Raw genomic sequence first — 15,154 nt, forward strand, 5'->3', positions numbered from 1 at the left:
GCATCTCCTACACCATTACTCCAAACCACCCCCCCTTCTTGACCTTCTTTCCTAGTGCCTCCTCCTTCACAAAGTTCTCCCTAACCTTCTCCTTAGCATGCTCCTCGAGCTCTGGCTTCTCCTTTGGCTCTCAGATCTACAGCCCCTTCCAACGCCTCACTTAGCCTTCTCCACCCAGTTGTCCCACCAACCCTTAAAATCATGTGTTTTAACACTAGGATCATTATTATTCCCACAAAATCAAGTCTTCCTTGTGATTTCTGCTTTCTGTTCACAGTTACTAAAGCTCAAACCTCAGAATCAACGTTGGCTCCTTTCTTTTCTTCTCTCTCTTCTCCACCTACCTCCGATCACCACTTCCCAAATCCTACTGAAATTCTGCTGATTCTTCCTTTGGAAAAAGTTTCTCCCATTCACTTCATTCCCAGGACAAGCTAGTCAGACTCTCTGTGTCTCTACTGTAACTTAGTAAAACTAACTCTCCACCCTACCACCACCCATCTCTTCCAAATACCACCCCCACTTCTCACCTCCCAGGAATTCTCCAACATTTAATAGATGAAGTTCAGTGTCACGGCCTGACCTTCAAAGCCTTCCATATACAGGTACAGATCTATCCCACCAATCCAATTTATACACAAAATTTACTAACCCTTAACCATAATTCCAAAGCTCAAAAGCTCTGAAAATTCAAATGTTTTCTCACAGCTCATGTGTTAGCAAAATCAGACCTGAACTGACAAGGGATTATAATCTTTATTTGTCCCACCTGGTGTTGCACAAATATAAATGATCTGTTTACAGGGCATTTCCTGGACCCTGCAAGCAGTATAACATAATATAGAGTATAGGTATTGGATTACCTTTCTAAAATCTGGAATCTTCTAACTTTTGAAGCACATCTGACCCTTAGAATTTTGAATAAGAAATGGTAGACCTCTATGCATTTACCTCATTCCACACCTACATCTGACATGCTGAAATAAACACTTTTGGCATTTCCCATATATGTGCCTTAAGATGTAACATCTACCAGGGCACCTGGGTGGCTCAGTCAGTTAAGCGTCTGACTTCAGCTCAGGTCACGATCTCAAGGTTTGTGAGATTGGAGCCCTGCATTGTCTTTGCTCTCAGCACAGAGCCCTCTCTAGATCTTCCTTTTAGTGCATTTTCTAATTAACCCATAGTGATAGTGCACATAGGGTCCACACTAATTTCTATACACCGCCATTAAGGTTCACTAGGAGCCCAGGTCATCGTGGTCTTTTGCATTCAAGTGAAACTGACTTGAAGTAAGAAGCTCATCCAGTTTATATCCTCAGGAAAGGAAGTTATTAACTCAAGCAAATATTCAGTTTCAGATTTCTCATGAAGAGTAACTCTGTGCTTAATTCAGGTTTCAAGTCCTATGAGACAATATGTTTAAATCATTACATAATTTAAATGTAGAGCTGTGCTCTTTAAACTCCTTTTATTATTAACAGCAGAACCTTGCTTTTTTTTTTTTTTAATTTTTCAACACAAATTCACATGGAACTTTGATATATACATAAGCAGAATTTTCCTGGCTGAAGTAAGTACCAACAGAGGTGGCAGTGCCCAGGGCCCACTCGCTTGGTATACCCCTTTGGAGCCCCTGAGAAACACCAGGGTCCACAAGCGAGTGACCCATATCCAGCCATGGTAGCTGGGCTCCACCTAAGTCTTCTAAGTACTACCCTAGAACCGTGGCCGTGGAATCCAGCCAAAACCTAATGATGCAGTAATCTGCATTTTTGCTAAATCGCAAATCTGAATTATGAGCTCTGGAAGGCTGATTAAGCTGGAAGGAACATCACTGTACAAGTTACTTTTCACCTCTAACCATGAATTTCCTCATCTGTAAAAGGGAGTAAATCTGTAATACTATTACCACTGAGCACCACCAGGGCTTAGGGCAGTAACAGCCAGTCTGCACACAATAAACTCTAGCTTATGATTTTACTATGGTTGCCATTCATTATGAACATTACTTGTCCCTTTACATGATCCGTTGCCAAATTCCTCTTCATCCCCACTACCGCATTTTAGGCCCTATTTATTCAAATACCTAGTTCTTACAAAAGCTTATCAGATAACAATTTCAAATAATACATGTGGCGTGAAAACTGTGCAAACAGAAAGCCAATCCAGAAACACACTCACTCTGCTCATGCAGCAAAAGCTGAAGCCTAAGGACAGTCTGCGGCTTCACACATCACTTACCAACGTTAGGTCTAGTGAGCCCCTGCTCAGACTTACTGGAAGAGCGAAAGAGTTTCAGGTGGGGTTTAAAACCATGGATTAAATTCTGACGACTTCTACAGTGGTTACAATAACCTGGAGAAAGTTGAGAGTTCTTTTTTTTTTTTAACAAAAAAATAGATATATATCAAATTTTATACACTGAAAAGTAGGCTCGATCAGTGTTAAAACTAGGCAAGGCTATAAAACCAGTCACAAATTCTGTGCAACAGAAAATCGTAGAGCTTTAAGACAAATTTGAAAAGAACAGTAAATTTGCAAGAAATTCTGATGTAGAAAATCTGATGTTCAAAGATAAAACTTCATATATCTCTGGATGGGAAGAGAAAGGAAACTCTTCTATGAGAAGTTAAGGACGCTTAATACTTTTCTGTTTTTCTTTATAATTGGTCATTGTTTTAGAAATGCTTAGACATCCTGCTATCATTGGAAGTATGAATTGTGGTTGTAATGACCACTTGGATGAAAAAAAGCTATAAATTTGTTCTAAAATGAGGAAAACAAAGCCACAAAATGGCATGATACTGAATAGGTTGATACAGCCACTTTTCAGCATTATTCATATTATTCCACTACAGAAAGACAGGTCTAAAAACTGGTTTACAGTGTCTGGCCATGAAAGAACAGAACATTGTCAAGATAAACTCTAGAAAGGCCAAGACTTACTGGAGGCACTGTCAATGCTGCTGATGCTGTCCACGTTGTGCAGGTGGTGCCTGTGGATATGTCTGTAGAGGCTAAATTTCGAGAACTTTCTGGATTTTCCGATTCCTTTCAGTTTTGAATCCATATCGTCAACGCTCTTCAGGGCGGGCTGCTTGTTACTAGGTGTGTTTCTATCTTTAAGGCTTAAGGATTCCATGGACTTTGCTGTTTCAGCCTGAGGGGGGAAAAAAAAAGATACTGCATAAGATGTGCAGCAATGTGACCCTTTAATTCTAGTTGAGCTGAAGTGTCAAGTTCACACATGATGGTCTGATAGACACGAAACAATGTGTGAGGTCAGCCACAGGGCAGTGGAGGATTCTTGTGAGCTGCTTAAATACTGGCAAAGGAATACCAGGCGTTCCGTTGTAGATCCCTCCTTGCAGCAGACCAAATTCTTGAAATTTCATACCAGTTAACCTTTTTATCTCAAATACAAGTACCTGAGTTATATTCAGTGTTGAGCTACTGAATTTCTTCCTCCAATAAATGTCACTTTAAAAGAGTGCTTCTTTTACTGCCAACTATTTGTCTTGCTACTTATTCACTAAATCTTTACTTTTTTCGAGAAAAGTCACCAATAAATCCAGTAGCAAGATAAGACAGAGCCCATCAAAATTTTTAATAAGTGTATTGATATTTTGGCAACTATCAAAGTTGAACCACTAAGTACTGTTTGTGGATATGGGCCTACGGGTATTTTGGCAGCTCTTGATTTAGAAGGTACTTTGAGAAGTTATTAATCTCCTGCTTTCAAAAAGAAGTCCCTCCATGACTCCAGACTGACCTATCCTATTTCTGCATGTGTGTAAGCAGAAAGATTTCAAAAACCTTGGCAGGTGCTTGTAGTAAGGCTGCTTATTTAACTTCAGGTTCAACTGATACACATTTTTGTTTATGAACTTTTTTTTTCCAAATAGGAAATGAATTTTTTGTTTAAATGGAAAATAGGAGTTAATTATGAGCTAGAAAATGCTCTATTGGATTTGTTTTCTCTTACAAGAGAAGAGATTAAGAGATGCAAAGTTACAGACTTGCTAGGTGGTCTTTAAAACCAGGTCTGTCCATCCACGAATATGCTACCCCTCAGGCAACCAACCAGTCAGTTATGCTATTAACACGTACAAATCATGTCCCTTCTATGCAGTTCCGTAAAGGGGGGATTTACTTACTGTGAGGGAACTCAGAGATGGCCCTGTGGTGACACGCTTCACGCTGCCCACGTCCGTGAGTCTGTGTTCATTGTCATCCCACCTTCCATAGGCCAGGTCGATCCCACCCACAAAGGCCACAGACTGGTCGATGACAACGATTTTCTCGTGATGAGCCCACAGATATACACTGGAGGATACATGATCTGGGTGTCTCATCACCTTGGAGGGGAAAGGAAACCCACATGTAGTGAACTTGTTAAAAAGTTCTTCACTTCATAATAAAGCAGATGTTTTATCCCCTGAATAGCATTTTTTATAATTCAAACACCAGAATATGCTCTGTATACACCAAACTTCTAATTTCATTGTCCATGTTTGCAAGAAGACGATTCCTGGTTACTTTTTTAAGCCTCCCCACCAGCCCTGCCCCATACCACATTTAGGGGCAGCTGCCATTTAAATAGAAATTTGGCCACATATTTCAGTAAAAGTCAGCTTAATGTAATAGCTGATTCCTTTATTCCACCTCAAAGGCTTATGTAATACCTGATCTTACTTTAAAAACAACAAAAAACCCTAAAAATGTTTAACCAACATCTATCTCTGAGAAAATTTTTAATAGATCTATTGATTTTTTGGCAGCCACTGAGTTGAAATTGCAAGCATATGCATAAAGGGATAGACATACTTTGGCAGCTCTTGATTTGAAAAATATTTTGAGAAGCTATTATTCTGCTTTCAAAGAGAATTCTCTTTATTTTTTAAAAACCTTTTTGGGACACCTGGGTTTCTCAGTTTGTTGAGCGTCTGACTTCGGCTCAGGTCAGGATCTCACAGCTTGTGAGTTCCAGCCCCGCGTTGGGCTCTGTGCTGACAGCTCAGAGCCTGGAGCCTACTTAGGATTCTGTGTCTACATCTCTCTCTGCCTCTTTCCAGCTTGTGTGCACTCTTTTTCTCACTCTCTCTCTCTCTTTCTCAAAACTATAAAAATTTTAAAAAATAAAAAAATAAAAATAATTTTTTTAATGTTCATTTTTTGAGAGACACAGGGAGACAGAGCATGAGTGGGGGAGGGGCAGAGAAAGAGGGAGACAGAATCTGAAGCAGGCTTCAGGCTCTGAGCTGTCAACACAGAGCCTGACATGTGGCTCAAATTCATGAACTGTGAGATCATGACCTGAGTTGAAGTCGGATGCTTAACTGACTGAGCCACCCATGCAGCCCTAAAGAGAAATCTCTTTAAATGATCCCAGACTGACCTATCTTATTTTTGTATATCTTTAAGTAAAGCATTCTAAAAACTTTGGAGACTACCAAAGTTCTTAGTAACCTACATTTTTTGTTTGTAGTAAAATACACATAACCAAAAATTTACCATTTTGACCATTTAAAAAAATTTCTTAATGTTTTTATTTATTTATTTCTGAGAGAGAGAGAGAGAGAGAGAGAGAGAGACAGCATAAACAGGGGAGGGTCAGAGAGAGAGGGAGACACAGAATCTGAAACAGGCTCCAGGCTCTGAGCTAGCTGTCAGCACAGAGCCTGACGCGGAGCTTGATCATGACCTGGGCTGAAGCCGGACGCTTAACTGACTGAGCCACCCAGGTGCCCCATTTTGACCATTTTTAAATGGACAGTTCAGTGGCATTACATACATTCATATTGTTCAATCATCACCATTATGTGTCTCCAGAACTCGTCATTTTGCAAAACTGAAACACTATATCCAGTGAACAATAACTTCCAATTCCCTCCTCCCTGTAACCCCTGGCAAACACCATTCTACATCTCTATGAATTTGACTACTCTTAAGTATCTTATATAGATAGAATCATACAATATTTTCCTTTTCGTGATTGGCTTTTTTCACCTAGAATAAGGTGTTCAAGGTTCACCTATGTTTTAGCATACATCAGAATTTCCTTTCTTTTTAAGACTGAAATATACTCCAGGGTGTATATATACAAATCATTATTGAGATTGGGATATTAAAGTGCCCGACTATTATTGTATAATTTTCTATTTGGTCCTTTAATTCTGTCAATGTTTGCTTTATACGTTTTGATGGTCATTATTAGGTATATACATGTTTATAATTGCTGTATCTTTTTGCTGCATTAAAACTTCTAATAATATAGGGGTGCCTGGGTGGCTTAGTTGGTTAAGCGTCCGACTTTCGCTTAGGTCATGATCTCTCGGTTCATGGGTTGGAGCCCCGTGTCGGGCTCTGTGCTGACTGCCAGCTCAGAGCCTGGAGCCTGTTTCAGTCTGTCACTCCCTCTCTCTCTGACCCTCCCCTGCTCACGCTGTCTCTCTCTCTCTCTCCTAGAAATAAATAAAACATTATAAAAAAAACTTCTAATAATATATAATATCATTCCTTGTCTATTATAAACTTTTTCTATTATAATATCATCTGATACTAGTATAGCCACTCCTCTCTTTTGATCACTATTTACATGGAACATCTTTTTTTAGGCAAATAAAAATACATAATTGTTATATACTGAAAACCTGCTGGAGATTTATTAATTCGTATGTCTTGATGTATCTCAATGACTTGGAAATAATTATTGATAGGCTTTAAGTCTTTGGTAAATATCAGATAGGTTTTTTAAAGTTGCTTATTGTGTTTATTTATTTTAATTAGTTTTTTATACAACACGCTATTAAGAAAAAGCTTCTTAAATCCTAGATGAGCTCTTTGTTGCTACAAGCATTCAAGGGACGTCACAGGGAGACCACATCTAAGACATTCCAGGATAATCTTAATGAGGACCATGGGAACTTGACGGAGCTCATGCATATTAAAACAATTCCAGAAGGTGTGTTCCTGGCCAAATTATCAGGCTAAGAGAAACAGAAATGTGAACTCTGCTGACTCCATCAATAACAGAAGTATAAGAAAGTATTTTGTTTTATTTCTGAGAGGGATCCAATGCTATTTATTCAAAATGCACATTAGGGAATTCTACAAATTACCACTGCTCAAAGCAAAGCACATCTGAAAGTACAGAATAATACAGAAGAAAGACTATTCAGAAGGATGAAACTCTTACCTTTATGTTGGGGTGTAGACGCATTAAAGTCCTCTTGCTGTATTCACTGTTGATTCCGAGAGCAAGTTCCACTTCTTTGTAGAGCATTATAAAGATTCTCACCCCCTCTTGCTGTCACAAGACAGAACACAAGGAGGAATGAGAACTTCTGGAAGTAGTTCTTTACTTTTCCCTTCCTGTGTATTATAAAATTTCTTCTATAAACAAGACTAATAAGATATTTAATGAAAAATGCAACCCAAGAAGGTGAAACATAAGTGTATATTAAGACACACATGTAACAAAAAGTTATCTCCTTTCTATTCTTAGGACCTGTCACGGCAAGAGACAGTGTCGATATTTGAAAAGGTTGAAATGGTAAGCTTATCAGCTAAAAGTGTCTGATGGTCTTATACCTGTGGACACTTTCAAACATTTACACAACATTAAGGAAAGTGTTGGCCTGATTCATGTTATAGGATTAGAGTTTTTGGGTGGTTTTGATTACACTTCAATTAAAATAACAGTGACAAAAAACTCTGATGGCAATAAACCATACTAAATAGCCCTTAAATGTTTCTGGAGTATTTTAATAGAATTTTTCTTTATTAAAAATTATTTATATAAAAAACATTTCTTTATCTTCAAAGAGAAATATGTGATTCACATTTGTAACCCATAATCACATCATTAATGTCTATTTATGAAATGACTTCTTTGGAAGTTTCCCTAATGTTCAAAAATTCCTGAGTTTTAGCAGCAGCACAAAATTAACATCGATTCAACCTTAGACCCTGGACTTAAAAGAAGACAAGCAAGGCCATTGTGAAGGTCAAATTAAATCAAAGGTGCTGGATACACCTGAACATGCTATGTAAATAACATTTTTATTAATATTAACTATCAAAGAGACAATGTTAGGGTGCCTGGGTGGTTCCGTTGGTTAAGTGTCCAACTTCAGCTCATGATCTTGTAATTCACGTGTTTGAGCCCCACATCGGGGCTGTCTGTGCTGATAGCTCAGAGCCTGGAGCCTGCTTTGAATTTTGTGTCTCCCTCTCTCTCTGCCCCTCCCCTGCTCATGCTCTGTCTCTCTCTCAAAAATAAATAAATATTTAAAAATTGAAAAAAAAATAGGGGCACCTGGGTGACTCTATTGGTTAAGTGTCTAGCTTTGGCTCAGGTCATGATGTCCTGGTTCATAGTTTGAGACCTGCATTGGGCTCTATGCTGACAGCTCAGAGCCTGGGGCTTGCTTTGAATTCTGTGTCCCCCTCTCTCTCTGCCTCTCCCTCTCTCACATGTTCTCTCTCTCTCAAAAATAAATAAACTTTGTAATAAAAAATAAATAAGTAAATGCAATATTCTAAAAAAAAAAAAAAAACAAGGTCTAACAGCTGATAGTATAAAAACTAACATTTTCTCCTCTAGTTCTGGATAGTGATAAGGATTTAGCTAAATTGCCCCACACCTCAATGTCCTTCCTCTTCTCCCTGTCCAGTCACACAGTCTCCTCATCAACATACAGTTAAGAATATAATCCTCCAGGAAACTCTTATCTTATTTGCTCCCACTTCTTATATAATCTTTTTACTTTTTAGGTTTGCATCCTGAATACTGCTGTGCACCTTGCAACATTTGAATTTGCATTCTCTATATCCAGCAGCTCTGAAGCAATTCTGAAACATACTGCATACATATTGGATAATGTATCTACACGTAGGCATTTATTCTTTTTTAATTTTAAATGTTTTATTTATTTCTCAGAGAGAGAGAGAGAGAGAGACAGTGTGAGCAGGGGAGGGTCAGAGAGAGAGGTAGACACAGAATCTGAAACAGGCTCTAGGCTCTGAGCTGTCAGCACAGAGCCCGACATGGGGCTCAGACCCACAAACCGTGAGACCCTGAGCCAAAGCCAGACGCTTAACTGACTAAGCCACCCAGGCGCCCCTACACCTAGGAATGTAAAATCCCAGAGATAAAAGGCAAGCACTTGTACATGGTGCAGTACTTTATAAAGCATTAGAGACACTGGCATATCTAATAAACTATAGTGACAAAGAGTAATTTAGTTACAATTTAAATTAACAATCCATGGTAATTAGGCATACTTCATGATGGAAATTTGAGTCATTAATTTAAGAAGTCAACTGGGTTGAACACAACTAATTTATAAGAATTGGTTATTTTTGCAACACGATAAAAGTGTGAAGTAACATAGGAGCTAATATTTTTAAGTTGCAGGGTACAAAATCTTGGAGTGCACCAAATAGATATATAGTTCCCCAATAGTGGTCTGCCAATATTATGAAGCATGTTTTGGCCCCTAAATCCTTATAAGAATACATCCCTTCAAAATACTAACACTCAAGGGGTGCTTGGGTAGCTCAGTTGGTTAAGCATCCGACTTTGGCTCAGGTCATGATCTCCTGGCTTGTAAGTTTGACCCCCATGTCATGCTCTGTGCTGACAGCCCAGAGCCTGAAGCCTGCTTTGGATTCTAGGTCTCTGTCTCTATCTCTGTCCCTCTCCCAGTTGCATTCTGTCTCTCTGTCTCTCTAATAAATAAGCATTTACATTTTTTTCAAAATACTAACACTATATTTATTGGTATAATGTATAAAGAGTGCATACATCCTTGGAGGATCATACTATAAATATGTTCTGAGCTGCATTAAGGAAATTTGAATGGGTGATGGGTATTAAGGAGGGCATCTGTAGTAATGAGCACTGTTGTGTGTTAAGTGATGAATCACTAAATTCTACTCCTGAAACCAATATTGCACAGTATGTTAACTAAAATTTAAATTAAAAAAGTAAATATAAGTACTATAAAATGCATTCTGACCCTGAAAAAAAATAGGATAAAAAGTATATAGGTCATCCTGTTTCTCTTGTTAAGAGTTGACGTTCAGCTGCTTATTAGTAATTATAGGATTAGTAATAAGTATAGTTTCAGTTGCTTATTAGTAATTATAATTATGCAACTATTATTGCAACCAAGTGCTTAAGGACAGACCAGAGTAAAGAAATAAGGTAGTGAAAGTGTAGGCAAGAAATGAAGAGATTAACTTCTAATAGTTTGGCCGCTGAAGTGCTGAGTGCTCTGCAATGAACCACTGGTGGAGAGCTCTAAATGCAAGCTAGCACATTACTTTTTCCTTCCACTGTTCACATATATTCAGCTATTTGGGTATTTTAGGATTCAGTACTGAATAACAGTTACACAAAATAGCCTCCCATTGAAAGATATAGTATAAAGTTTAAAACCCAAAAGTGCAACCCAAATTATAAAACATTATACCTGACATCTTTCATCATGATTCATTTATTTTAAATGAATGAAATTCTGCTTCTTCGGCTTATGACATTGCTCCTCTTTAAGGATAGTAGTTGCAGTTTAGACCCTGGCCCGATTCCTGACTCTGGTCAACAGTTTTCTATTGACCTGCATAACTAATGGATTTTTTAAATATCAGAGATGTTAACACTAATGGATTACATTATTATCCTCCATTTATGAATATATGACATTTTCTTCTATATTTTACCTTTTCTCATTGAAATAAATTAACTCCAAAGGAAATGGGGTAGAGACTTTCAAGTCTTTTTAGCTTATATACAAAAGATAAGGAAGTAATAAGGAAGTAATTGAAGAAAACAGTTCATTTTAGGTAATCTGGTTTACAATTATTTACTTACATCTATATCACAATGAACAGTTAATTAGTGACAAAATTTCTGTGATTATAAAGCAATAAATTCTTCTTTTGGTCAAGGTATTACAACACTATCATAAACGCCAAACTACAAAGGGCAAAGGAAAAACATTTCTTGACAATGAAGGCATTTGCCAGGTCATTATCATACAGACTTACACAAAATAGGACAAATATTTGTGCAAAATGAAAGCCAAATTAGAAAAGAATAAAGGAGTGATGTTAATTCTGTAATTTAAGAAGTACACATTTGAAGAAGTGTGAAGAAGTACACATAAGAAGCATCCAATGTTTGAACAATGCCTTTTCATGACCCTAGGGGAAATTACTTTTTGTTTAGAGAGGAAGAAGAAAAGTATTAATAGGCCAGGTAGAAAAAAGGATGCCTTGAGGGGACGATGCAACGTCATGTTTCTTATCTCTACTAAAGTCATGTAACCCAAAGGTTAACAGAATACACGTCACACTATAAACACAGAATAAACTTCATAAAACTGGAGTTTCAAAAGTTGAAAGTTCTGTCCTCTTTTCTAATTAGTTTTGAATCGAGTAGAGCAGACATAAAAGTATGTACAGTAGGAATTTTTAGGAGCCTTACATATACAAAATACAAAGTTTTATAGTTGAAATCAAAGAGACTTTTTTGAGCCAATTTTTTTCTCTGATTATTCAAAGTACTGTGGTCAAAATATTTTCTAAATGCAGCCACGTTTGTTCCCTGCTTCAAAACAGCTTAACTCAGGCATCTCCAAGATAATCACCAACTTTATCATTTGTCAAGGACTTCTGCGTGATATTTGGGGAAAATGAAAAGTAAAGGACAAAAGGAACTCACATCCTCGCCATTCAACGTAAAGCAATGTGAGAAAGCACAAATGCTCCTATGCCTTTTTTTAGAACCAGTTCTATCTGAAGCACAGTCCTCAAGGTTGAAGATCTATTCTTCCTTTCCCACACATGCCCTTCTAGCATCCTGATAAGATCCTGATTGGTTTTCCTGTGTGGAGATGTGATTATCTCATTTGACAAACCTGAACATCTTTCCCTCCTAAATGATCACTGATTGCAACTCTAGAATGTGCCTTGTGGTCCAGGACAGAAAGAAATTGCCTTACAACAAAATCGCCCCTGAGGACCTAAACCCATTTCTGTAGGTCTCCAGGTAGCTGCACTTGAAGATTTTTTTCAGTGCAAGTCTCGTCAGAAATACCATGTTTCTAGGGCATCTGGGTGGTTCAGTTGGTTAATCATCTGGCTTCAACTCAGGTCATGATCTCACTGTTTATGAGTTTGAACCTCAGGTCAGGCTCTGTGCTTAGAGCCTGCTTAGGAATCTATGTCTCCCTTTCTCTCTCTGTGCCTCCCTCTCTCGTACTCTGTGTGTGTAATTTAAAAATTAAAAAATTAGAAAAAATTTAACTTTACATAAATAAACATTTAAAAATTTAAAAAAAAGAATTATCACATTTCTAAGGTTGAAATATACACACTGGGTACATTAATACAGTGGCCATAACTATGATGCACCTTATTTCAAGTCTTGGGACAATCAATGCAGACCTGTGGGAAACCCTGAGATGCTGACTTGAGATATAATCAGCCTGTAAGTCAAGGTTGGCTTATGCTATTTTAAATGGTAACACTGCTTATCAAAAGGCAAAGGAAATAGGAAAATATCAGTTTGGCTATCATCAGAGAAACAAAATATTGTATTTCTTCCCTAAAAACAGCTGTTGTAAGAGATGTTTGCATTTCCTCCCCCAAAATCTACACGATGAGATGGAAGAAAAAAAGTATTTATTTTAGTCAACCTTGTGGGTCTCTGGGACCCATTAATGTAAGAATAAATGTTATTTTTTTCAATCCAGTACTCTGTGAAGACAGTGGCTTTCAGAAACTAAATACTTTAGGTGAAACGGTGTTTGTAAGCATAGAAAATAACAATTTAGAATGATTTGGGTATTAAAAATTTATGACCAAAATAATATGCTATAGCTCAATTAAGGAAGAGCAATTCCACCAAATGTACCACCAAGAAATTAATTTTTAATAGTATTACTATTTCCTTAGGAAGTTTTTCTCTTTTGACAGAGAGAGAGAGAGAGAGAGAGAGACAGAAAGAGAGAGAGCGAGAGCACGCACATGAGCAGGAGAGAAGACCAGAGGGAGAGGGAGAGACAGAATCCCAAGCAGACTCCATGCTCAGCTCGAAAACTGATATAGGGCTCGATCTTATGACCTTGGGATCATGACCAAAGCTGAAATCAAGTAGAACACTCAACCATCTGAGCCACCCTTCCTTAGGAAAATTTTAAAATCATTATGTGCAATTTAGAAATGTCAAGTTTCACGAAGCAGATGGAATTGAAATGAAGCACCATTATCAGGCAATAGTATTTACTTGGCCATGGTGTTCATGGGCCATGAAAGCAAAGAAAGCCCATGTTAGTGATAGAAAAATAAACTAGACAGTAGCCTGAGGGGAAAATAAACACATGAGACCTAACACAACATGGAGGGCCAGGCCAGCAGTATCCTTAGACTCTTTCTCCTAAGCCTTGCTGAGGCATTTACTAGCTTTCTGGAATTTACTCAAATGTCCCATAGGGACCTCACACTAAGTCAGCTAGAATTTGGCTAATCAAACCCAAGCTCTCCCCACTTTCTCCCACTGCCAGATTCACCTTCCTAACACACCATTTTGATCAGATCATCGCTCCTCCCCCTGATTCCCTTCCCTAGTCGCCCCTACTTTCTTCCATAAAGTCCAAATCACTGACTTGGCTCACAAGCCTGCACATCTGGCTGAAACTGCCTTTCTGGCCTGACCCCCCATCCTACTTAAGCTAACCCTCAGGTGTAATTAGCCTTGTCACTTTACTGTGACTGACAAAGGCTTGGGAATTCCTGCCTCCAGAATCTTTCCTCACCACATTTTCTACACCTAGAAACTTCTTCCTTTCATCTAAATTTTTTTTGCCCATCCTAAATGCCCTAAACTTCTCTTATTGTGAGGGACTTCCCACCAGAGCTACCCAATTGTCTCCCCCTTGCCTTTGAATCTCAGCACTGTCTCTGTACCCAGCTGACTCTTGTATAGACAGGGTTTTAAGCTTTTTCAGGTCAGGAATCATGTGTTTTATTTATGTACCTCCCCATATGATGTCAAGTGCCCTGCACATAGTAGGCACTCAACAAATACATGTTGATTGAAACCTACAACAGTGAAGTCCTGGATACATAGTATGAATAGAGGATTGACTAGGAAGGTTGACAATTGCTAGGCAAGACTGTAACAACTTAACTAAAATGAAATCTTGCGAGAGATGGGAAAGATGCTATTTCATGAAGAGAAACATGGAGAAAGTTATAGCCCATTCAATATATAGAAGGCAGTTTGATAAGGCTAGGACTAAATCTGGGACATGAGTCCTCCAGCAAGCCCTCCAGGGGCAGGAATGGAGTCCTACTCACATACATGGTATCTTTAGTAATTACTGTAGTACTTGGCTCATAGGAGACACTCAGTAACTTTATGCTGAATTATTTAATGAACATGCAAGTAATGCTTTTGAGGACAGAATTTCCAATTTTGTGAATGAAATTCTGTTGAAGCAATGAATTAGGTTAGACATAAAAATAATGCTGTTTGGCAGAACATGTATCTGAAATAAAGCTTATCAACTTCTTTTTCCATCAATACCAGTGAGGTCTGACTATATCTATGGATATCCTCAGAGATCTTAAAGGCATGGGGGGGGGGGGGGCGTAAGGCACTGAAAGAAGAGGGATGGGTAAATGGGGAAAGCAATAGGGGAATGTGGAAAACAGGAAAGAAGAAGTAAGTCACAACTATAAGAAACAGAAAAATCCTACCCCCAATTACCCAGGATCTACAAATTATGCTAGAATATTTAAAGATAGAATAATAAAGGGGCACATGGGTGGCTCAGTCAGAAGCGTCTGACTTTGGCTCAGGTAATGATCTCACAGTTCGTGAGTTCAATCCCTGCACTGGGCTCTGTGCTGACAGCTCAGAGCCTGAAGCCTGCTTTGGATTTTGTGTCTTCCTCTCTCTCTCTGCCCCTCCTCTACTCGTACTCTGTCTCTCTCTCAGAAATAAAAAAATAAATAAACATTAAAAAAATAATAGAATAAAAAGATTAAGACAATTTCAAGTAATAGTAAAAAAAGCTAGCACTTCCTAATTTGGACATGAATAATAATAAATCCAGATCTATTCTAATTCAACTTA

At 38.1% G+C, this 15,154-nt stretch overlaps 1 protein-coding gene across 3 annotated transcripts in view; it reads right to left on the reverse strand.

Moving 5' to 3' along the window:
* Window positions 1–15,154, reverse strand: part of PLD1 (phospholipase D1) — a 208,624-nt gene that overhangs the window by 73,072 nt on the left and 120,398 nt on the right. For 2 of the 3 annotated variants that reach the window (XM_039236512.1, XM_039236511.1), the window contains exons 13-16: window positions 7,202–7,312; window positions 4,161–4,361; window positions 2,950–3,163; window positions 2,245–2,358 (exon numbers count right to left, since the gene is read on the reverse strand). In XM_039236512.1, coding sequence (XP_039092443.1) covers window positions 2,245–2,358; window positions 2,950–3,163; window positions 4,161–4,361; window positions 7,202–7,312 — 640 coding nt within the window. The remainder of the gene's footprint in view (window positions 1–2,244; window positions 2,359–2,949; window positions 3,164–4,160; window positions 4,362–7,201; window positions 7,313–15,154) is intronic. The other variant, XM_039236513.1, reaches the window with a different exon arrangement.

The sequence above is a fragment of the Hyaena hyaena genome, unplaced genomic scaffold (assembly GCF_003009895.1).
Source record: "Hyaena hyaena isolate Hyena2069 unplaced genomic scaffold, ASM300989v1 scaffold_112, whole genome shotgun sequence".
Lineage (NCBI taxonomy): Eukaryota > Metazoa > Chordata > Mammalia > Carnivora > Hyaenidae > Hyaena > Hyaena hyaena.